The sequence below is a fragment of the Typopeltis vanoorti genome, chromosome 1 (assembly GCF_054136105.1).
Source record: "Typopeltis vanoorti isolate ZY-2024b chromosome 1, IOZ_Tvanoo_1.0, whole genome shotgun sequence".
NCBI lineage: Eukaryota > Metazoa > Arthropoda > Arachnida > Uropygi > Thelyphonidae > Typopeltis > Typopeltis vanoorti.
In genome coordinates, this window is record NC_143549.1 from 12,406,693 (window position 1) to 12,427,654 (window position 20,962).

At 35.7% G+C, this 20,962-nt stretch overlaps 1 protein-coding gene across 4 annotated transcripts in view; it reads right to left on the reverse strand.

Annotated features, from left to right (window-relative positions):
* The window catches only part of LOC150109791 (uncharacterized), a 342,753-nt gene that overhangs the window by 79,249 nt on the left and 242,542 nt on the right, over positions 1–20,962 (reverse strand). For all 4 annotated transcript variants that reach the window (XM_090411378.1, XM_090411294.1, XM_090411217.1 and 1 more), the window contains one exon: positions 6,800–6,942. In XM_090411378.1, the coding sequence (XP_090267504.1) occupies positions 6,800–6,942 (143 nt within the window). The remainder of the gene's footprint in view (positions 1–6,799; positions 6,943–20,962) is intronic.

Genomic DNA, 20,962 nt, shown 5'->3' on the forward strand with positions numbered 1-20,962 from the left:
CTGTTGGAATATTGTCAATTCCATTTTGATCTTAAGATGGCATTTTCTACTTCTTCTCTAAGTATAGGATAATCACTGTCTCTATTATCATTGGGGACAATTCCTTCTAAATTTTCTTGGTCCAAGTTATCACACATGAATAGTTTACGAGGGTGGTCTGAAAAGTTCTCAGCCTAACAATGAAAAAACGAATTTATAATTTCAAAATTATTTTTATTTTTCAACATAATCTCCCTTAAGACTAATACATTTATTTCAGCGATCCTCCAGTGCCATTACCCGGTGGTGGTTCTCAGTAAGATCTGCAAAATAACCTTCTACAGCTGCACTCACCTCTTGATTAGAAGAAAAAAGGTGACTAATGAGGAAGAGTTTTAGTTTTTTGAAGAGCTAGAAGTCAGAGGGAGCCAAATCTGGAGAATAGGATGTATGATCCAACAATTCATAGTGTAGATCCCTCTTAATTTTCCCATTGTCGAAACACTTTTGTGATGAAAGATGATTTTTTTCTTCTGCAAATTGGATCTTTTCTCACGAATTTTTTCATCTAGTCTGATCGAAATAATATTCCCTGGTTATTGTTTTACCCTTTTCAAAATAATTAATAAATGAAATGCCTTTAGCATCCCAAAACACTGATGCCATAACCTTTCCTTTTGATGGAACTGACTTTGTCTTCTTTGGTGCTGAAACAACTGACTTCTGTCCACTGTTTTGACTGCTGTTTGGATTCTGGTGTGTAATGGTAAATCCAAGTCTCATCCATAGTAATAAATCGATGCACAAAATCAGTTTTATTCTTGTTAAAATGCTCCAAGCACTGTTCAGAGATTTTCATGTGAGTGTGTTTTTGATCTGATGTGAGCAAGCGTGGCACCATCTTGCGCAAAGCTTTTTCATTTGCAATTCTTCATGCAAAATATATCCTACACGTTCTTTTGAAATGCCTATAGTCTCAGCAATTTTATGTACTTTGACTCGCCGGTCATCCAATATCACATCATGCACATGATCAATGATTTCTGGTGTTGTTACATTTTTTGGATGTCATTCACATGGATCATCTTCAAGGCTGGTACGACCATGTTTAAACTTGGCAGCCCATAAACTTTTATGAACTTCGGATGAATTTCTTTTGGCATTAAACCTTCTTTTACAACGAATTTTATAACTGCACGATACTCCATTTTATCTATTTCAAAGACAACAGTTTGGCTTCAGATAACTGTACAACACAAACTACTTGATAGGATGACTTGCAATTTTGCATGGATGCTTTTGACAGATGTACCAACTTAGAAAAAAAGAAATCTTGTCGATAGTGTTGCCATCTATGGTCAAGGCCGAGAACTTTTCAGACCACCTCGTATTTGAATAATCATTCCATCTCTTCAGTATTTTTTCATAATCAGTAATATTTGTTCCATCCTCATCCTCAGTTATCCAGCTGCTATGAACAAAGGGCTTTGTTAATTTCTTATACTCTCTTTGGTTATTCTTATGAAGATTATATTCAATTTCTTCGCATTCTTTGGATAACCATTATTTTTTTTTTGCAAACCTTTTTTTATCTGTCTGCTAAAGATAAATACTGTTCATTGTTGTTCAAAATGTGCAGAATTGGCCATAATCTTCTCCACTGATCACAAATCTGTAATATTTCTTGGGTAGTCCAAGATTTATTAATATTGCATTTTCATCATCATCATTAAATTCCTGATATGTACCCTTTTCGGCAATGTCAAATTGCCATCTTCATGGGAACATACAAATATGACACATGCACGCAGGAACTACAAAATGCAAATGAGGCAAAAAATAAGCAACTACTCTTGTTCCTAAAATCCTAATGGTTCCCCCTAGCGGGCTATATTGGGCTGATGTTCTCATGATGTAAGTCTCCCACTTTAGTCAACCTCTCTTCTGTTGTTTTGAAGCCTGAAGCACTCAACGCTCTTGCATGTGGCCACAATTTCGCCTTATCGCCTAAAAAAAAATACCTGCCGAGGAAATAATGATCCAAATAGAACATGGTGCATCTGCAACCTTCCAAACCATATTGCCAACAATGTAAGACTGGATGTAGCCGGTGTTCTCACCAAGCAAGACCACCAAAAACCAACATATCCAAAGACGAATATACAGCTCTACTAGAAATGAAGAAAAACAAGGAAATAGTAATCACCAAAGTGGATAAGGGTAACTCCACTGTGGTTCTCAACTAAAAGGACTACACAAGTAAGCTTAATGTTTTATTATTAACTCTAGACCCCCTGTTTATATGGAAGTCCATATAAACAGGGGGTCTAGAGTTAAATGGTTTTAGTTTGTTGGTAACTTCCACAGGCCAAGAAGTGACCTTCTTAAGGAGCCAATTGAATATAATCCTACCAGCTCTCAAATTAGAACACTCCATTGGCTCCTTAAGAAGGTCACTTCTTGGCCTGTGGAAGTTACCAACAAACTAAAACCATTTAACTCTAGACCCCCTGTTTATATGGACTTCCAAAAATACATAAACTAAATATGCCATTATGTCCCATAGTGAATGGTGTTGATTCCCCCACATATAAATTAACCAAACATTTAGCCAAAGCACTCACACACTATACTGGCAACACACCATCACACATAATAAACTCAGCCACTTCAAAGCCAGTATAGAAAACCTCTCACTCCAACATACTGACATAATGGTCAGTTTTGACATCTCCTCCCTATTCACAAATGTCCCACTCAAGGAAACCTTAGATCTCACCCAAGCCAAATTTCCTCTAGATATCTCAGCTCTATTTCAGTTCACAATGAACTCAGACTATTTTGTTTGGCAAGGAAAATTCTACAGACAGAGGGGACAGCCATGGGTTCACTACTTTCCCCACCCTTGGCCAATTTCTTTATGGAGGCATTTGAAGAGAAAGCATTAAACTCTGCCCCCCCCCCCCAAAAAAAAAAAAACTATTTCGCTTCGTTATGTGGATGATGTGTTCGCTATTTGGCCACATGGCTCAGATACACTCCACTCCTTAACACAATTAAACAACCAACACCCCAGAATCCTGTTCACCTTGGGAAAAGAGGAGAACAACAGCCTCCCTTTCCTAGACACTCTAATCACTCACCAGTCTGATGGATCCTTGGTTTTTTCTGTTTATAGAAAACCCACCCATACAGGCAGATACATTCACCAGCAAACCCCCCCCCCCCCCAACAACAATATGGGATTATTAAAATACTATACAACAGGGCAAAATTAATCTGTTTACAATGCCCTAACTACGGAACTAAACCACATCCTTTATACTTTCTTAGCCAATGGCTACAATCCCCCAAAAATATTAAAACCAGTAAATCACAACCCTCCCCCCCCTTTAAATAAAGATTACACTAAATCTATCACCATTCCCTACATCCAGGGCACCTCAGAAAAAATAACCAAAATCCTTAAAAAATATGACCTGACTTCTTTTTACAAACCATATAAAAGGTTGGCATCCCTTATCTGCTCTACCAACCACTTCCCCTGGACCTACCTGGGGTATACCAGGTCCTTTGCAGCTGTAAACTGTCCTACTTTGGCCAAACAGGCAGGACAGCGAATATCAGGATTTTAGAACACAAGGACTACATCCGGTTTCACCAATACAGCCACTCAGGGCTTGCAGACCATGCTCTAGATACCTGCCACAGAATATATTGGAAGAAAGCCAAAGTAATACACTGCAGCATTCAGGTACGAAAGACTATTCATAGAATCAGCCTCAGCTCTAAAAAACATTCCAAACCTCAACAAATTTGGGTGCATGAGACTGCCCCAAATTCGGGAGACTTACATCATGAGAACATCAGCCCAACGGCCAGGACAACCCAATATAGCCCGCTAGGGGACACCACTAGGACTTTAGGAACAAGAGTAGTTGCTTATCTTCTGCCTCATTTGTTTTTGTAGTTCCTGCGTGCACGTGTCATATTTGTATGTTCCCATGAAGATGGCAATGTGACATTGCCGAAATATAGGGAGTATTCATTAAAGTTTCTTTTAATTAATATTTCATTGTCTTTGTCTTGTTATTGCTGATTTTCATATCAAATTTATTACAACAGTTATTCAATTTAGTCAGGGAATCTTGCAGACTTATAATGGATTTATTTAGAAGTGCAACATCATCTGCATAAAGTAAAGAGATGAGAAAGAGCAGAGCAGAAGCAATAATTCTTTAGTGGTATTTGATATGAGTTGTGTAAGGTTAAACTTCTGTTTCTTATTTTTCTTGTAGTTCTAAATTTTTTTGTAGTTTTAAGTTCCAAATTGCAACATAAATGTTGCTATGACTAAATTATAGTTACCTCCAATGTCAGCATCTAAGAAACATCGAGTTCTTGCATGTTTTATATTTAGTTTTGATAAGTCTTCCACATGGGGAGATCCAGGTCCATTTTTGTGACCTTTTATGTGGAAAAAGCATGTTATTATGGTGAGATTATTCAGCAAAGCAAATTCTATCAGTTTCATATCCTTGTCATTTGTTTTTCCTAATAAAAAAAGATCGACAAAGGTGAGAAACATTCCTTCCTACATTTAATCCGTTTTTGCATTCCAAACCCCTTGTACTATCAGAAAGTCTTTCTTAGGTATTTCATGGATCAGTTTATTGATTTGGTCATAAATGATCCACTTTCTGATCATCACATGAGATTGTTGGTGCAAATATTTGCATAACTACTGCAGGCATATTATTCACAGGTTTAAAGTCAATGACACAGTGCTTAATATTCTTTTGGATCAAGAAAGCAACTCCCTGCCTTTCTACTGGAATACCTGAGTAAAGAAAGACACTTCATTCTTCTGTTGAAGAAGAATGATGTGTCTTCGGTCTCGCATAACCCAATGATGAACAATTCGTTAACATTCTAATTCTTATTGCAGAATTGAAGTTCGCCACATTGATAATGATCTAACATTCCATGTTCCAATCATAAATCTGTTTCTCAGATGAAATTCATGTTTAAATATCTTTATATTCATGGGAAGGTCACTGTTACTAGTAGCACATTTTTCATCATCTCTCCTAGTCTCTTCAAAAGATGACACAGTCCTTGTTTGTCTGGGTGACAATATCTCAGTCATTGCCCCAGACACACACACTATTCTCTAGATAGTGTACCTATATTGTGGAATGTTAACTTTACTGCATTTGTCTTTGCATTTTCTATTGTAGGAATTTTGATGTGATCTATTCTTTTCTAGACTTTTTCAAAGACAGCTTCAACATGTAAATTATAACTCCAGATAGAACAACCATATTAATTAAGATTTTTTTTTTTTTTTGATGTTAAGCTTAAGACTTCACTTTCAGATTTGCATATGCATATGGAGAACTTTCGCCTGATCTTTACTCAATGCACTGTCTTAAAAAAATATTCAAACCTGTAAACAAGGGGAACTAAGGAATAGCCACGACTGTAATTTAAGTCTTAGACCATTGATAGAATTATCCTATAGGTGTTATAGCTCATCTCCATTGCTTATTAATTAGAAACTTAGATGGCGCAGTCACGAATCAAATCAATTTTCCTAAGTTCTTTTCAGCATAAGAGATTGCTATCTGTACCTGAGAATTGTCTAGTACGTCAATTCACTACCAGCATCACCTTATATAAGAGCATTAAGAGATAACTGTGGGGAATAAGACAAGAGATATCATAAGGGATAGAATAAACTTAAGAAAGCATAAGCATTCAATTAAGAGAAAATAAATAACACAAGTTAAATGACAAGTAGTAGTAAAGGCTAAAAATATTACAACGACACAATTGATGCACGCATTTTACAAAACCCCAAAAGAGGAAAGTCACTGGTGGCATGTTCCAGGGATCTGGTTTTGGGACCACTGTTGTTTAATTTGTATGTAAATGACACTGGAAATGGCTTAATGGTAATATACAGTTTGTAGATGATGCACAGTTGGGGAGAGTTACGAGAAGCAGAGGAAATGTTGTAGCTTTGCAAGAGGACCTAAATAGACTGAATTGGTGAGTGTGTGGGGATATCAGTTTAATGTTGTAAAGTGAAAAGTTTCAAAAATGTGGAAAGCAAAGATGGGATGCAAAGTATAGGATTGGAGGAGATGAAAGATTTTGGGGACAATGTAGATAGGGACTTGAAATCTTATGGACATTTTTCTAAAATTGAGAGGACAACACAATGGATTATAGGAATGATGTAGAGAATAGCAACATGTAGAAGTAGGGATATTTTGATTCTATTGTACAAAACTCTAATCAGACCACATATAAATTTTTGTGCACAGATTTGGTCCAGGTTTTCAAAAAAGATGAGATGTTGGAGAGGGTCCAGAGAAGATTGACAAAGTTGGTTTCTGGTCTCTGGAATGTAGAACATGGTGACAGATTGAGCGAATGCAAATTACAGAGCCTAGTGGAAGGAAGAGAGGGGGAGACATGATCGAGATGTATAAGTTGGTAAATACTGGATTTTTATGAGAATTTTCACAAAATATCTGCAGACAGGGGAGAGAACAAGATCCCTGGAAACAGCATAAGGTGGGTATGGGGGAGCGAGGAGTAGATTTTTTGCATGGAGAGTGGTAAGTGATTGAAATGCACTCCCTGAGAGTGTGTGGTGAGTGCAATGGATAGTGAATACATTTAAGTCAAGGTATGATGAGATGTGCATGTGAGAGTGGGATCTCCCACAATGAGTCTCTCAACTCCATCGAGGTCTGTTAATAATGATGAAACTTATGATGAAACAAACATTATCAGAGCTAAAACTTACCAGCATGACTACATAAGAAATTTCTCATACCCTGCTGGGGTAATAAATGCTGTATAATCTGTAGTGCTAAATATGAAACTTCAAATCCACAGGCTCCACAAATAAAGTCAGAAAGATTCAGCTGATGAAGATAAGTCTCCAAGCTAATTGAAAATAAAATAAATGAATTTTTTGTCATTATACAAATGTGAACATATTGCTAATTTACATATAAAGGTGGAAATGTGATACTGACAAATTTATTTTTAAAGTTCACATGTCAAAGTAAAACATTAAAAGAAAATAATCTAGAGCAGGAGTCGGCAATGCAGCACCTGCAAGCATCATGGAGCCCACAGTGAATTTTTAGTGCGCCTCAGAGAAATTATTGTAAACTGCTTTATTTGTGCCTATTAAGATGAGAGACCACTGATCATAAGTAGTTTGAATTGTTGACATCATCTAGTTATCAATGTGACCGCTCTCATTACCCTTCACACCACTTCTAAATGTTGTTAGAATCCTTTGTTTTTTATTGTGTGTTTGTTGAATCACTCCTCCTATCAGTGCAAATATAAAATACTTTGTCATCATCATCATCATCATCAAATTCCTGCCATGTACCCTCAAGGGGTGTACAGGATATGACAGTACTACATGAAAAAATTACATCATTACTAACTTCCTATCTACAATTTTCCTCCAAATCAGTCTGTTACTTGTCAAGACTCCAACATTATCAGATCTTATATTTCTATCGTCTAAGGCACTTTGTACCGTATCAATCCACCTATATCTTGGTCTTCCTCTGGGTTGTTTTCCTGCCAACCTGGCAGAGAACACTTGTTTTGCTAATCTTTCCTTGCTCATTCTGTTTAAGTGACCAAACCACCTGAGATTAGCTCTGCTAACGCATTCTTGGATGCTGACAATGTCAGGTTCTTTCCTAATATCCTCATTTTTATTATGATATTGCCATTGATGCCATCTGTTCATGCTTCTAATCTTTCTCAGGACTCTCATATCTGCAGTGTCTAGTCTTTGGTCAAGTGTTTTACTTCTGACCCAGCTCTCAGATCCATAATTTAAAACTGGTTTGAATACTGTCTTGTATACAGCTAATTTAGTGTTCCGACTAATGTCTCTCTTATTCCATATGAATTTATTCAATTGACTTCCCACCATACCAGCTTTGCTGATTCTGTTGTCTATTTCTATATTTAATTCTTCAGTAAAAATCGTGCCTAAGTAGCTGAAATGTTTTACTTGTTCCACAGGTTCTCCATTCACAACACAGTTGACATTTTCAATGATTCTGCCTATTTTCATTGTCTTTGTCTTTTTATTGCTGACCTTCATACCATATCTATTACAACAGCAATTGAATTTAGTGAGAGAATCTTGCAGACTTGTAGTGGATTTATTTAGAAGTATAACATCATCCACATAAAGCAAAGAGCTGAGATTAACACCTCCAATTTTTATATCAGGTTTAATACCACTTCCCTTCATAATGTGATCCATATAGATAATGAATAACAGAGGGGATAATGTACATCCTTGTCTCATACCAGATTTAACATTAAACCATCGTCCTGTACTTCCTTCAATTCTAACTGCTGACTTACAACTCAAATAAAGACTAAGTATTGCTTGATATAATGCCCCATTGACACCATATAACTGCAGCGTATTGAATAGCTTCTCTCATAGCACCTTGTCATATGCCTTTTCCAAATCGACAAAACTTAAATACAGATCTTTGTTATATTCCCATGCTTTCTCGACTATTTGTCATAAAGTGAAGATCTGATCCTGACAGCCTCTATTTGGCCTGAATCCAGCTTGTTCTTCACCAAGCTTTTCTTCCACAATTCTTCTCAACCGTTTCTCAAGTATACTTGCATAGATCTTGCCAGGAACACTCAGTAGGGAAATACCTCTGAAATTCTCACATTCAGTTTTATTTCCCTTTTTATATATGGGTACTATGAGAGCTCTACTCCAATCATCGGGAATTCGTTCCTCTGTCCAGGCTTTGTTTACAGAGCCTGGACAGATACCTGGACTAAATACTTTGTTTACAGAGATATTTTTAACCTTTTATAATGGATAAACATGAAAGGAAAAGAACGTAGTATTTTAATGATGACTGGGAGGAAGAGTATTGCTTTATCAATCTTAACGGAAAATGTATTTGTTTATTATGCAATAATAGTGTGGCTATTTCTAAAAAAAAAAAGTAATATAGAAAGATATTTCAAATGTTTACTGAAGATGTTGGAAGTTTCCCCCCCCACTTGGTTAGACTATAATAGATTTAGTTTAATCCTTTATCCAAGTGTAAGGATTAAATTTAATTTTATTATAGTTTACTGAAGATGATACACCTGCTAAAATTTCCAATTACTTCAAGCTAAGTAATACAGAAGACTTGGAAATGGAAATAATTAATTTACAAAACAACATAATTTTAAAAGTTCATCATGATGACAAAATGTTCTGGAAGTTGATAGATACTTTTCCTATTCTGAGAAAATGGTCACTAAAAATTTATTCACATTGTGCAACTACATACAACTGCGAGACCCTGTTTTCAAATATGGCATATTTAAAATCGAAATATTGATCTCAACTTACAGACTCAACATTTGGATAATTGTTTAAGAGCAGGTACTTCAAACTATATGCTTGATTATAAAAAATGAGCAGATGATGTACAAGGCCCTGTTTCTCATCAAATCATATTGAATTTATATTTTTGCATTCATTTATTATTTTATTTTTTATGGTATTTTATATTTATTCATATATGACAAAAATATGTTGTAAAAGTGAGTTAAATAAAATAATGTTAAAAACTGAAATCTAATTTTTTCTTAAAAACAACTAATTTTATTTTAAATTAGTTTTTTTTTAATTTAAATTTATTTTAAATTAGAATAAATATAAAATACCATAAAATTTTTTATTTTTTATGGTATTTTATATTTATTCAAATATGACAAAAATATGCTGTAAAAGTGATTTAAATAAAATAATGTTAAAATTTGAAATCTAATTTTTTCTTAAAAACAACTAATCATAGAATCTCCAAAATGAGAGAAAAAATACCTGTGTCATTAGCCCTCCGTAATTTTCAAATTTTATATTGCGCTCTTCATATTAAAAAGGTTGCCGACCTCTGATCTAGAGTTATACATATTTTAACTAAAGCAAGTATGCCTCGTCATAAACCAGGAAATTACTAAATATATATGCATTTCAAGAACTCATCAGAACCGATTTAACTTGTTGTTGATAATTACATCTTTGAAAAAGTGAATAATTTCAATTATCTAGAGTTCACTACTAACAGATACAACAATATGCATTAAGAGATAAATAAGAGAAGTAAAAAGATCAATCATAGATGTTTTGCAATCTTACAACTCCTACAATCCAGAGAATTACAAGAAAATCCCCCCCAAAAAATTATATTTACGCTAATGAAGACTACTGATATGGTTGTGAAAAATGGTCAACAACAAAGGGAGATCACAAGTGAAAGAAAAGTACTGATAAAAAAAAAAATTTGGACTGTCTTACAATCAAAATACTGAACTGTATGAATGAAGACATAATTGAGGAACAAAGCTTGTTTCAAAGCTCCACTCTTCTATCATTGAGTGGTTTGGTCACATCTGGAGAGTAGATAACTATTTAATTAAACAAGTACTTGCAAATAAAGTTGACAAGAATAGACCCACAGGAAGACCTTGAACATAATGGATGGATGGTGAAAGACAAGACCAGCCAGATAAAACATTTACACCAGATATAGCTTATGAGGAATAAATGGAGAAACTTAATGATGGCATCATTAGCTCTACATGGTCCATTAAGCTGTTTAGGAAAAGGACATTTTCATGTGTTACTAATATATTATCATCATCATCATCAGTGTTCATGAATCCAATGCTTGTTGGTGTCAATGCTTTTTCACCATTCTTTGCCAGGTGACTTAAAATCTTGCAAATTTTTCCACATCATCTATTCACTCTCTTATCTTTGCCTTCCTCCTCAGTTTATATCATCCATTGTACCAAACATCAAGGTTTTTATCTTTCTGTTATAATCCATCCAATAGTTATGTCCAAAAAGCTTAAGTTTACTTTGAATTATTTTCCACATTACATTCTCTTTGCACTTTACTTTCTTTATATATATATATATATATATATATATATATACAGTTCTTCATTTGTTACCTTTCATGCCCAACCAATTAGTAGAATCTTTCTATAACATTGTACCAAACATCAAGATTTTTATCTTTTTACTGTAATCCATTCAACTACAAAATGGAAAATAATTCAAAGGAAACTTAAGCATAAAGCTTAAGTTTCCTTTGAATTATTTTCTGCATTAGATTCTCTATGCAGTTCACTTTCTTTATCATTATTACATAGCACCTCCAGAGAGTCCAAAGACCCATTAGGGGAGGGGCACCTACTCCACAACTCTCCGTCTCCACCAACTACAACAACGTTCATCATCACCAATGGCATCTACACCCGACCAACACTAGTATTTTCACAGATAATCACAAACATCCATGCCCACGGCAGGATTTGAACCCACAACGTTTTGGCTGGAGAGCAGATATGCTAACCACTAGGCTTTATATTTGTTCATTTGTTACCTTTTACGCCCACTCAATTAGTAGAATCTTATAGCATGTTCTTTCAGAAGCCTATATATCTCATCCATTGCCCATAGATTTACTTTTGTACTAAAATATATATACATATGATACAACTGATAAAACTTCTTGATTGTGTATTGTTTTATTCAGTACTGACCAGTTTTCAGCTTCAGTAAACTGAAATTTCCTTAATTCCTAAACCAATTCTTGTTCCTCTTTGGCACATAGCATGTATCCATAATTGAATTACCAATTTTCAGACCACTTTAGTTTTGTGTTTTCCCTTCCAAGTGCAATGTTACCAAACAGTGATCATGACAGCCAGTCTGAGTTTGTTTTGTGTATGTAGCTGTTTAAGGATAAGCTGATAATTGCAACTTTTTCCCACTCCAACATGATTTGTTTTTAATTTCCATCTGTGGATTGGAAGTGCTCCAATTAAATTATACTGCAATAATTTCAAAAGCACAATGATTGATGTGAAGTATTTTCTATTTTGTTTAAACTTTTATAAAAATGTAATACCTTCCTGGTATAATGATGTTTTGATTCAAAAAAGGAAATTTTCTGCTGTTTCATTTCCAATAACACTACTTTGTGTAAAATCAAGCTTCCAAAAAAATCCTTTGGAAAAAAACAATGGTATACAGTGGTACCTCGCTAATCCAAACCCTCTAGTAATCCGAACTGCGATTTGAAAGGAAAAAAAGTTTTATTTATTACATATTATTTTAAGTGTTATTATTTATTTTATTATTATTACAGTCGAGTATAACTATGGTGATACACAAAAAGAGGAAATTCAAAATGTGCAAAATTTGGTCATCATCATCATCAAATTCCTGCCATGTACCCTCAAGGGGTGTACAGGATATGACAGTACTACATGAAAAAATTACATCATTACTAACTTCCTATCTACAATTTTCCTCCAATTCAGTCTGTTACTTGTCAAGACTCCAGCATTATCAGATTTTATATTTCTATCGTCTAAGGCACTTTGTACCGTATCAATCCACCTATACCTTGGTCTTCCTCTGGGTCGTTTTGTTGCCAACCTGGCAGAGAACACTTGTTTTGCTAATCTTTCCTCTCCCATTCTATTTAAGTAACCATACCACCAGAGATTAGATCTGCTAACGCATTCCTGGATGCTGACAATGTCAAGTTCTTTCCTAATATCCTCATTTTCAATATGATATTGCGATTGATGGCATCTGTTCACGCCTCTAATCTTTCTCAGGACTCTCATATCTGCGGATTCTAGTCTTTGGTCAAGAGTTATACTTCTGACACTGCTCTCAGATCCATAAGTTAAAACTGGTTTGAACACTGTCTTGTATACAGCTAATTTAGTGTTCCGACTAATTTCTCTCTTATTCCATATGAATTTATTCAGTTGACTTCCCACGATACCAGCTTTGCTGATTCTGTTGTCTATTTCTATATTTAATTTACCATCTTCAGTAAAAATCGTGCCAAAGTAGCTGAAATGTTTTACTTGTTCCACAAGTTCTCCATTCACAACACAGTTGACATTTTCAATGATTCGGCCTATTTTCATTGTCTTTGTCTTTTTATTGCTGACCTTCATACCATATCTATTACAACAGCAATTGAATTTAGTCAGAGAATCTTGCAGAATTGTAGCGGATTTATTTAGAAGTATAACATCATCCGCATAAAGCAAAGAGCTGACATTAACATCTCCAATTTTGATATCAGTTTAATACCACTTTCCTTCATAATGTGATCCATATAGATAATGAATAACAGAGGGGATAATGTACATCCTTGTCTCACACCAGATTTAACAATAAAATATCTTCCTGTACTTCCTTCAATTCTAACTGCTGACTTACAACTCAAATAAAGACTAAGTATTACTTGATATAATGCCCCATTGACACCATATAACTGCAGCATATTGAATAGCTTCTCTCTTGGCACCTTGTCATATGCCTTTTCCAAATCGACAAAACTTAAATACAGATCTTTGTTATATTCCCATGCTTTCTCGACTATTTGTCGTAAAGTGAAGATCTGATCCTGACAACCTCTATTTGGCCTGAATCCAGCTTGTTCTTCACCAAGCTTTTCTTCCACAATTCTTCTCAACCGTTTCTCAAGTATACTTGCATAGATCTTGACAGGAACACTAAGTAGGGAAATACCTCTGTAATTCTCACATTCAGTTTTATTTCCCTTTTTATATATGGGTACTATGAGAGCTCTACTCCAATCATCGGGAATTCGTCCCTCTGTCCAGGCTTTCTGAACTATGCAGTGCAGCCACTGTAAGACTTTTATACCACCATACCTCAGCATTTCTGGTCGAATATCTTCTACTCCTGCTGCCTTTCCACATTTCAAGCCTTTGATGGATTTTTCTACATCAAGTATGAATATGTATTCCTGACTGCATGCCTGGTCAGTGTTTTTTATCACTGTGCTGTCATCACTGCTTGTTTCATTTAGCAGTTTTTCAAAGTAATTACTCCATACTTCAAGGATATCTTTTTCTACTGTTTTCATGTCACCTGTATCATCTCTAACACCTTTTACAGCACTCTTTCCTCCATTCCTAAGCTTCTTCAACAACCTCCAGAATATTTTGCCACTTTCTTGATATTTATTTTCTATATTCTTGCCAACGTCCTCCCATGACTTTTGTTTAGCTAGTTTTACACAGTGTTTAGCGTTCTTGCATCTGTCTGTATATTCTCTAAGAGCACAAGCTGACTTATTTGACAGGAACTTTTGATATGCTTTCTTCTTTTCCTTCACTGCCTCTTTAACTTCCTGTGTCCACCAGGAAGTTCTGATTTTTTATCCTTGCACACAACCTCACCACATGCCTCTCTGGCAGAATCAATCAATGTTTTCTTCAGAGTTTGCCACTGAATCTCCAAGGTTTGATTCCTGTTCTCAAACTCTTTCATTTTCTTTTCAATAATATTTCTGTATTTTAGTCTACAGTTCACATCTGAGAGCTGCTCAACTTTTATTCGCTTTAAAACTTTCTTACATGTTATTCTTTTCAATATGAAATTCAATTTTATCCTGCTCAAGACTAAATAGTGATCACTTCCAATTTCAAATCCTCTGTACTCTCTGGTGTCCTGCACCAGGGAGAAAACATCACTATCAACAATAACATAGTCAATGAGACTTTTCTTATTCCTTGCCTCTTCTCTCCATGTGAATTTGTGCACATTTTTATGTTGGAACATGGTGTTAGTAATAACCAGTCCATGTCCTGAGCAGAAATCCAACAGATATTTGCCATTATTATTAGCTTTGCTCTTTTCTCCAAATTTTCCCAAAATATTTTTGTATGTCTCACAATCATTTCCTACTCTGCTATTTAGATCCCCAACATGGACCAACTTTTCCTTTTTCATTGTGTCAGTTGCTTTTTCTAAAGCGTCAAAAAATTCCTCCACTTCTACCTTAGTAGAACCTTCTGTGGGACCATAGGCACAAATAAGTCTCATTGTCCAGTTCCCCATTCTCATATTTGCCTATATTACTCTACTTGAGACTGACTGCCATTCAAGAAGATTAGCCTCGTATTTTGTGTTGAATACTATAGCTACTCCTTTTTCTTGGTTGTCATTGCCTGAATATAACATTTTGTATTTATTGCTCAGAAAGATCTCACCAGTTTTGGTCTTTTTTTGTTTCAGTCACCCCTATTATGTCGATCTGGTACTTATCTAATTCCTCAGCTAGCTCCATTTCTTTGCCATTCAGGCTTCTTACGTTGATAGTACCGATCTTTAACTCTGGTGATATTAAGTTGGGGTTTGTTTTCAGATTTGTTCCAGTAGCTGACTTTTCGCTGTTCGCCCTGGTTCTCTGGCGAAAACAACGGGGGCCTTGTTTAACCGGGCGACGCCCCAGCCGGCATGAAATTTTGTCATGTTGTACCATCATTTTTTATTTTGGTTTAACCAATAAGAATACAATTTGGTCTGCTAAATCCCAAATTGTCAGCCCATCCTCGTTCGTTCAGTATCAAAGTAGATACCCAACAGGGTGCACCCACGAGAAGGTGAGGATTGGACATTAGGTCGGAAGCTCTGGTCGGTTCTCCGCATTCCTTGAAAGGCTATGTGGAGGTCTCCTCTCAGTTATACAGCTTTGACCCTTAAGCACCCCTGACCCTTAAGCACCCCACAAAATTTGGTTAAAAATATAAATCTAGATGTTGAAATTTCACAAACAGATGTTACAGAATGTACCAAATGAACCGAAAGTGAATTCGAAATCAAATCAGATGCTGAAATTATAAATATGATGCTACAGAATGAATTAGATGATGATAAAGAACTTGAAGAAAAAAAAAGTAAAACGTGAAGAGGCATCTGTCAGTTTTAATGTGTGTATAGAATGAGCTAAGCAGAATGATATTTCATTCCACAAAATTTTATTGCAAATGCAGCTCCGAGAAGAAGCATTTGAAAAAATTCTAGCTTCCAAGAAGCAAAAGAAAACCTGTGACTTTTTTACAAAGAAATCAAAAAACCTTTTTTTGTGTGTGTTATTTTGTGAAACTTTTGTTGTGTACAAGAAAGTGATATTTTTATGCAATTAATTTATGGACCGAACTATGCAATTTTATTAAATCAGAATCCTGAACAATATAGGTACATACAAACTAAATTTTTTACTAAAATAAACTTCCGTGCTCTATTATTTTTTCAGTTTTACATTACAGTACAGTAGCTTTTTTTCTATCAGTTACTTCATTTATTTACAGAATTAAATTGATGTACCATTAGAATCTGATTATTTTTGTCTCTTGAGGAGAAATTCGTTAATCTGAATGAGCATGGTTTTTATTAGTGAGATACCACTTATTTTCACTGGTAACATGTACATTTGGAATGACGAAAAGTAAGTTTCAGTCAAATTTTTGTGTGTGTGTGTGCATGCGAGCGCATTCCCTGTTCTTCTCTTTTCTTTTTTTTTTTTTAAGATTCTGATATGAATTCAAACATCTCATGACATTAAATGAAACAATTATTGAAATATTTCAATAATTCATTTCACAAATATCAAAATTATTGAAATAATTTTTTTGTACAAATTTAAATTCACATTTTTAGAGCTTTTAATTTTTTTTAAACTTCACTTATTTACTGGCAACAGTTACAAAAATCACTCAGATGTAATGAACATATGAATACTTTAGGAAGAAAGAAAAAAAAATCATTTTTGCTTAGCAATGTAATTGCTAAGCAAATCTTTTACAAAATTATTTTGTAAAAGATATTCACACTTTTTTCCTTTTTTTTTTTTTTTCAGACAAGACAAACTGCATTGCATTACCAATGCAGTGCTTTGTCTAATTTTATTATTTTTTTTCATCCCATTTTCATCATATTTATGAAGGGGGAGGAGGAGAGAGAATGACAGAAATACAGTCAATCTTTGATTTATGATCACTTGCACTTACAACAGTCATTCCATTAGCAGGTTCATCAAATACCACCTTACTCCAGCAACTCATGGAACAGGGTATTATCACTACCTTCAATACATTTGTTCAGGCTACTGATGCTAGTGAGAAAATCTTCACTTCATGCTGCAACTGCATTATGAAGTGAGGTGACAGGAGAATGCGAGAATGGTGTATGACAGTTGTTTAACCACCTAAATAACAACATCAATAATATATATCAAAATATGTGCTTTGTGTTAATTTCTATAGCAATATTTTCTCCCTCCTGGAGGGAAAGATCCGTGTGTTTTTTTCATTGTGTGTGCAGACAAATCAGCCATGAAAAGATACACAATTTTCAAAAAAAAAATACTGTTGTTGGTGGTGATGGACAGTAGTTGGTGGTGATGGTCATCATGAGTAGGTAAAGAATTAAGTAGCAAGAGAGATGTGTGTAGCAGAGTACCTATTCATGATGAGTCCTTGAGACTCCTTGGAGGTGTCACGTAATAATAATAACATCCAAAGGTTATGTTGCTGGCCTTGACTTGTGTATACTTCCATAATTATATGGATGTGAAAATGTCAATGAATTCAAGGCTAACCACGCAGTGGCTGTGCAATTTGCAACCATATGACTGGGGAAGGAGTGTCCCAGGTTCGATTACCTCAAATTCCTCACGTCAAAGACGTGAGGAATTTGAGGATCTTCCTCAGCCATAGCCAAGTTAACCGGGTCTTGGGCGTGGGCAGTAGGGTTTTTTCTGCCAGTTTATTTGGCATTTTTCATCCTGCAAGCAGGCAAAACCATTCCTATGAACACACATGGATCTACAGCCATAAATACTTAACCCTCCCCCCCCCATGAGGGGGCTCAACTCGCCCCAATAGGGATGGGGGAGAAAAAGGGAGGAAATTCCATAAGAATAAATAAAAGGCCAGTACTGTATTTTATTCACTGTACTTTGATAGTACAAGGAATAAAATATCTGTTTGTGCATTAACAAAATTTAACAAAGAGATTGGCAAGACAGTGCTGCTAGATAAAGATTTGAAAATGTAGTGGTAAAACAGTTAGTGAGAACTGTGAAACAAAAGTTTCAGATGAAGACTGTATAAAGAAGTACAGAAAATTGCAGAAAAAGAAGAAAAGAAGGCAGAAAAAAAAAAAAAAATCCAATCCTAAAAAACATCAAAAATCCAACCAAACAACCTACCAACACTCCACTTCACCAACATCCATGGTCTAAACAGAAATATAAATGACGTGCGCCACCACCTATAGTCATCTAAACCAGAACTACTATTCCTATCAATCCCAGCTGCAACCTCAACTACATTATACAGCTCTTTCTGTCATAAGGACAGCACTTCTGCATTTGTCAGAACTGACATACCACATCAGAAAGAAACTGCAAATTCCCGAATCCCCACTGTTTGATCTGCTTCAATTCATAATTTTACTACCAATCTGCCCCTCAGTCAACCATCCTGACCTCTTCAGCTCTCTCTCTCTCTCTCTAAAGCTTGACTTTCTGCAGTCGAAATACCCCAATAGTGAGGTCATCCTTCTTAGTGACTTTAATGTCCATAATGCATATTGGCTTCCCTTCTCCAGTTTCACTGATCAAGCAGGCAGAGATGTTGAAGTATTTGTGATCAGCAATGACCTATCTCAGATCATCAATCTTCCTACCAGAATACCTGACAACCCCTTCCAATTTGCCGACCCGCTTGACCCCTTCCTAACAAGCTCCCCTTCCAGATATCGTGTGAATAAGTTTAGTTTAATCCTTTATCCAAGTGTGAGCAAACAAAGTGCGCCTGAAAGCATCTTCAGGACTGGGGTAAGGTAGTGCAACACCATGCAACTCGTTGCAAAAGTGGAGAAAGCTCTCATCACTCCTATCTCAGTATCTCCCATAATGCAAAGCACATCTCCTTGCAGATATGTGTAATGCTATGCATTAAGGCAAGGGCCACTACCCATACCGGTTTTGACCTTTATTGAGGTCTCGTCAGTGGGAGCCAGGCCCAGTAGTGGAGATACAAAGGCAGAAGCAATGAGAGGTCATCCTAACCTATAGGATGACCTCTATAGGATGATCTATAGGATGGGAGATACTGAGATAGGAGTGATGAGATCTTTCTCCACCTTTGCAACGAGTTGCCTGGTGTTGCACTACCTTACCCCAGTCCTGAAGAAACTTTCAGGCGCAAACTTTGTTTGCTCACACTTGGATAAAGGATTAAACTAAACTTATTATAGTCTAACCAAGTGAAAAATAAACTCTCAACAGATATACTGTGGTTGTTGGTTCTCCTCTTAGTAACTCTGACCACAACCTCATACAAGTCTCTTTTGCCACAGAACAACTTTCACCCACCTGTTCAGTTTCGTATCCTTTGGCACTACAACGGTGCCAAATGGAAGGACCTCCGTGACTTCTATCCCATGGTTGTACTACTGTTTCAGTTCTTCTGATCCAAAACACCAAATAACAGAAATCATCCTCATAGGAATGAAGGCTTTCATCCTTTATTCTACCCCAAATTTGCAGCCACCATCCAAGCCTTGGTTCTCAAAAAAAGTGTGCCAATGCTGTAAACAAAAAACCTTTGCTTACCTGGAATGGCTCAAGACCAAAATTCCAGCTGTCCACTCTGCCTATATTGCAGCTCGCAACAGTTGCAAAAGAACCATTATCTAGTCAAAGTCAGACTTTGAAAGGGATAAATGCTGCAAATTCACCTGTGCCCACGTGGTAGTTGCACTAGCTGGTCCCTTGCAAAGACCACTGGACACAATTTTTGCCCACACCAGCTTTCCACCATTCTCACATCTTGATGGTACTGTAGTTACCTCACTAAAGACAAGGCCAACTTACTGGCAGCCAGTGAAGTTTTAAGTGGGAGTGCTGCCTACACAAAATTTAAAAAAAATCATTCTTTTTTTTCTAATTAGTAACCAATTTATTAATAAATAAATCTGTAGATTTATTTATTAATAAATTGGTTAGTGATTAGGAAAAAAATAATTTTTTTTAAATTATTTTGTATAGGCAGCATCCCCATTTAAAACTTCATGGGCTGCCACTGCTGGCATCACTCTTCTCCTTCAATTCCTGCATCCTACTCCATGTCATATCTGACACATTAGGTTACTATATGATTCCCTCCTGATGTGAAGATTTTTGGATTTGTTATGCAATTAGGATATTTCAGCTGGAAAAACAATAAATAAATATATTGAAAATTTATTGCCTTCAATAAATATATCATCATCATCATCATCAAATTCCTGCCATGTACCCTCAAGGGGTGTACAGGATATGACAGTACTACATGAAAAAATTACATCATTACTAACTTCCTATCTACAATTTTCCTCCAAATCAGTCTGTTACTTGTCAAGACTCCAACATTATCAGATCTTATATTTCTATCGTCTAAGGCACTTTGTACCGTATCAATCCACCTATATCTTGGTCTTCCTCTGGGTCGTTTTCCTGCCAACCTGGCAGAGAACACTTGTTTTGCTAATCTTTCCTCTCCCATTCTATTTAAGTGACCATACCATCTGAGATTAGCTCTGCTAACGCATTCCTGGATGCTGACAATGTCAAGTTCTTTCCTAATATCCTCATTTTTAATATGATATTGCCATTGATGCCATCTGTTCACGCCTCTAATCTTTCTCAGGACTCTCATATCTGTGGTCTCTAGTCTTTGGTCAAGTGTTTTACTTCTGACCCAGCTCTCAGATCCATAAGTTAAAACTGGTTTGAACACTGTCTTGTATACAGCTAATTTAGTGTTCCGACTAATTTCTTTCTTATTCCATATGAATTTATTCAATTGACTTCCCACAATACCAGCTTTGCTGATTCTGTTGTCTATTTCTATATTTAGTTTACCATCTTCAGTAAAAATTGTGCCTAAGTAGCTGAAATGTTTTATTTGTTCCACAGGTTCTCCATTCACAACACAGTTGACATTTTCAATGATTCTGCCTATTTTCATTGTCTTTTTTATTGCTGACCTTCAT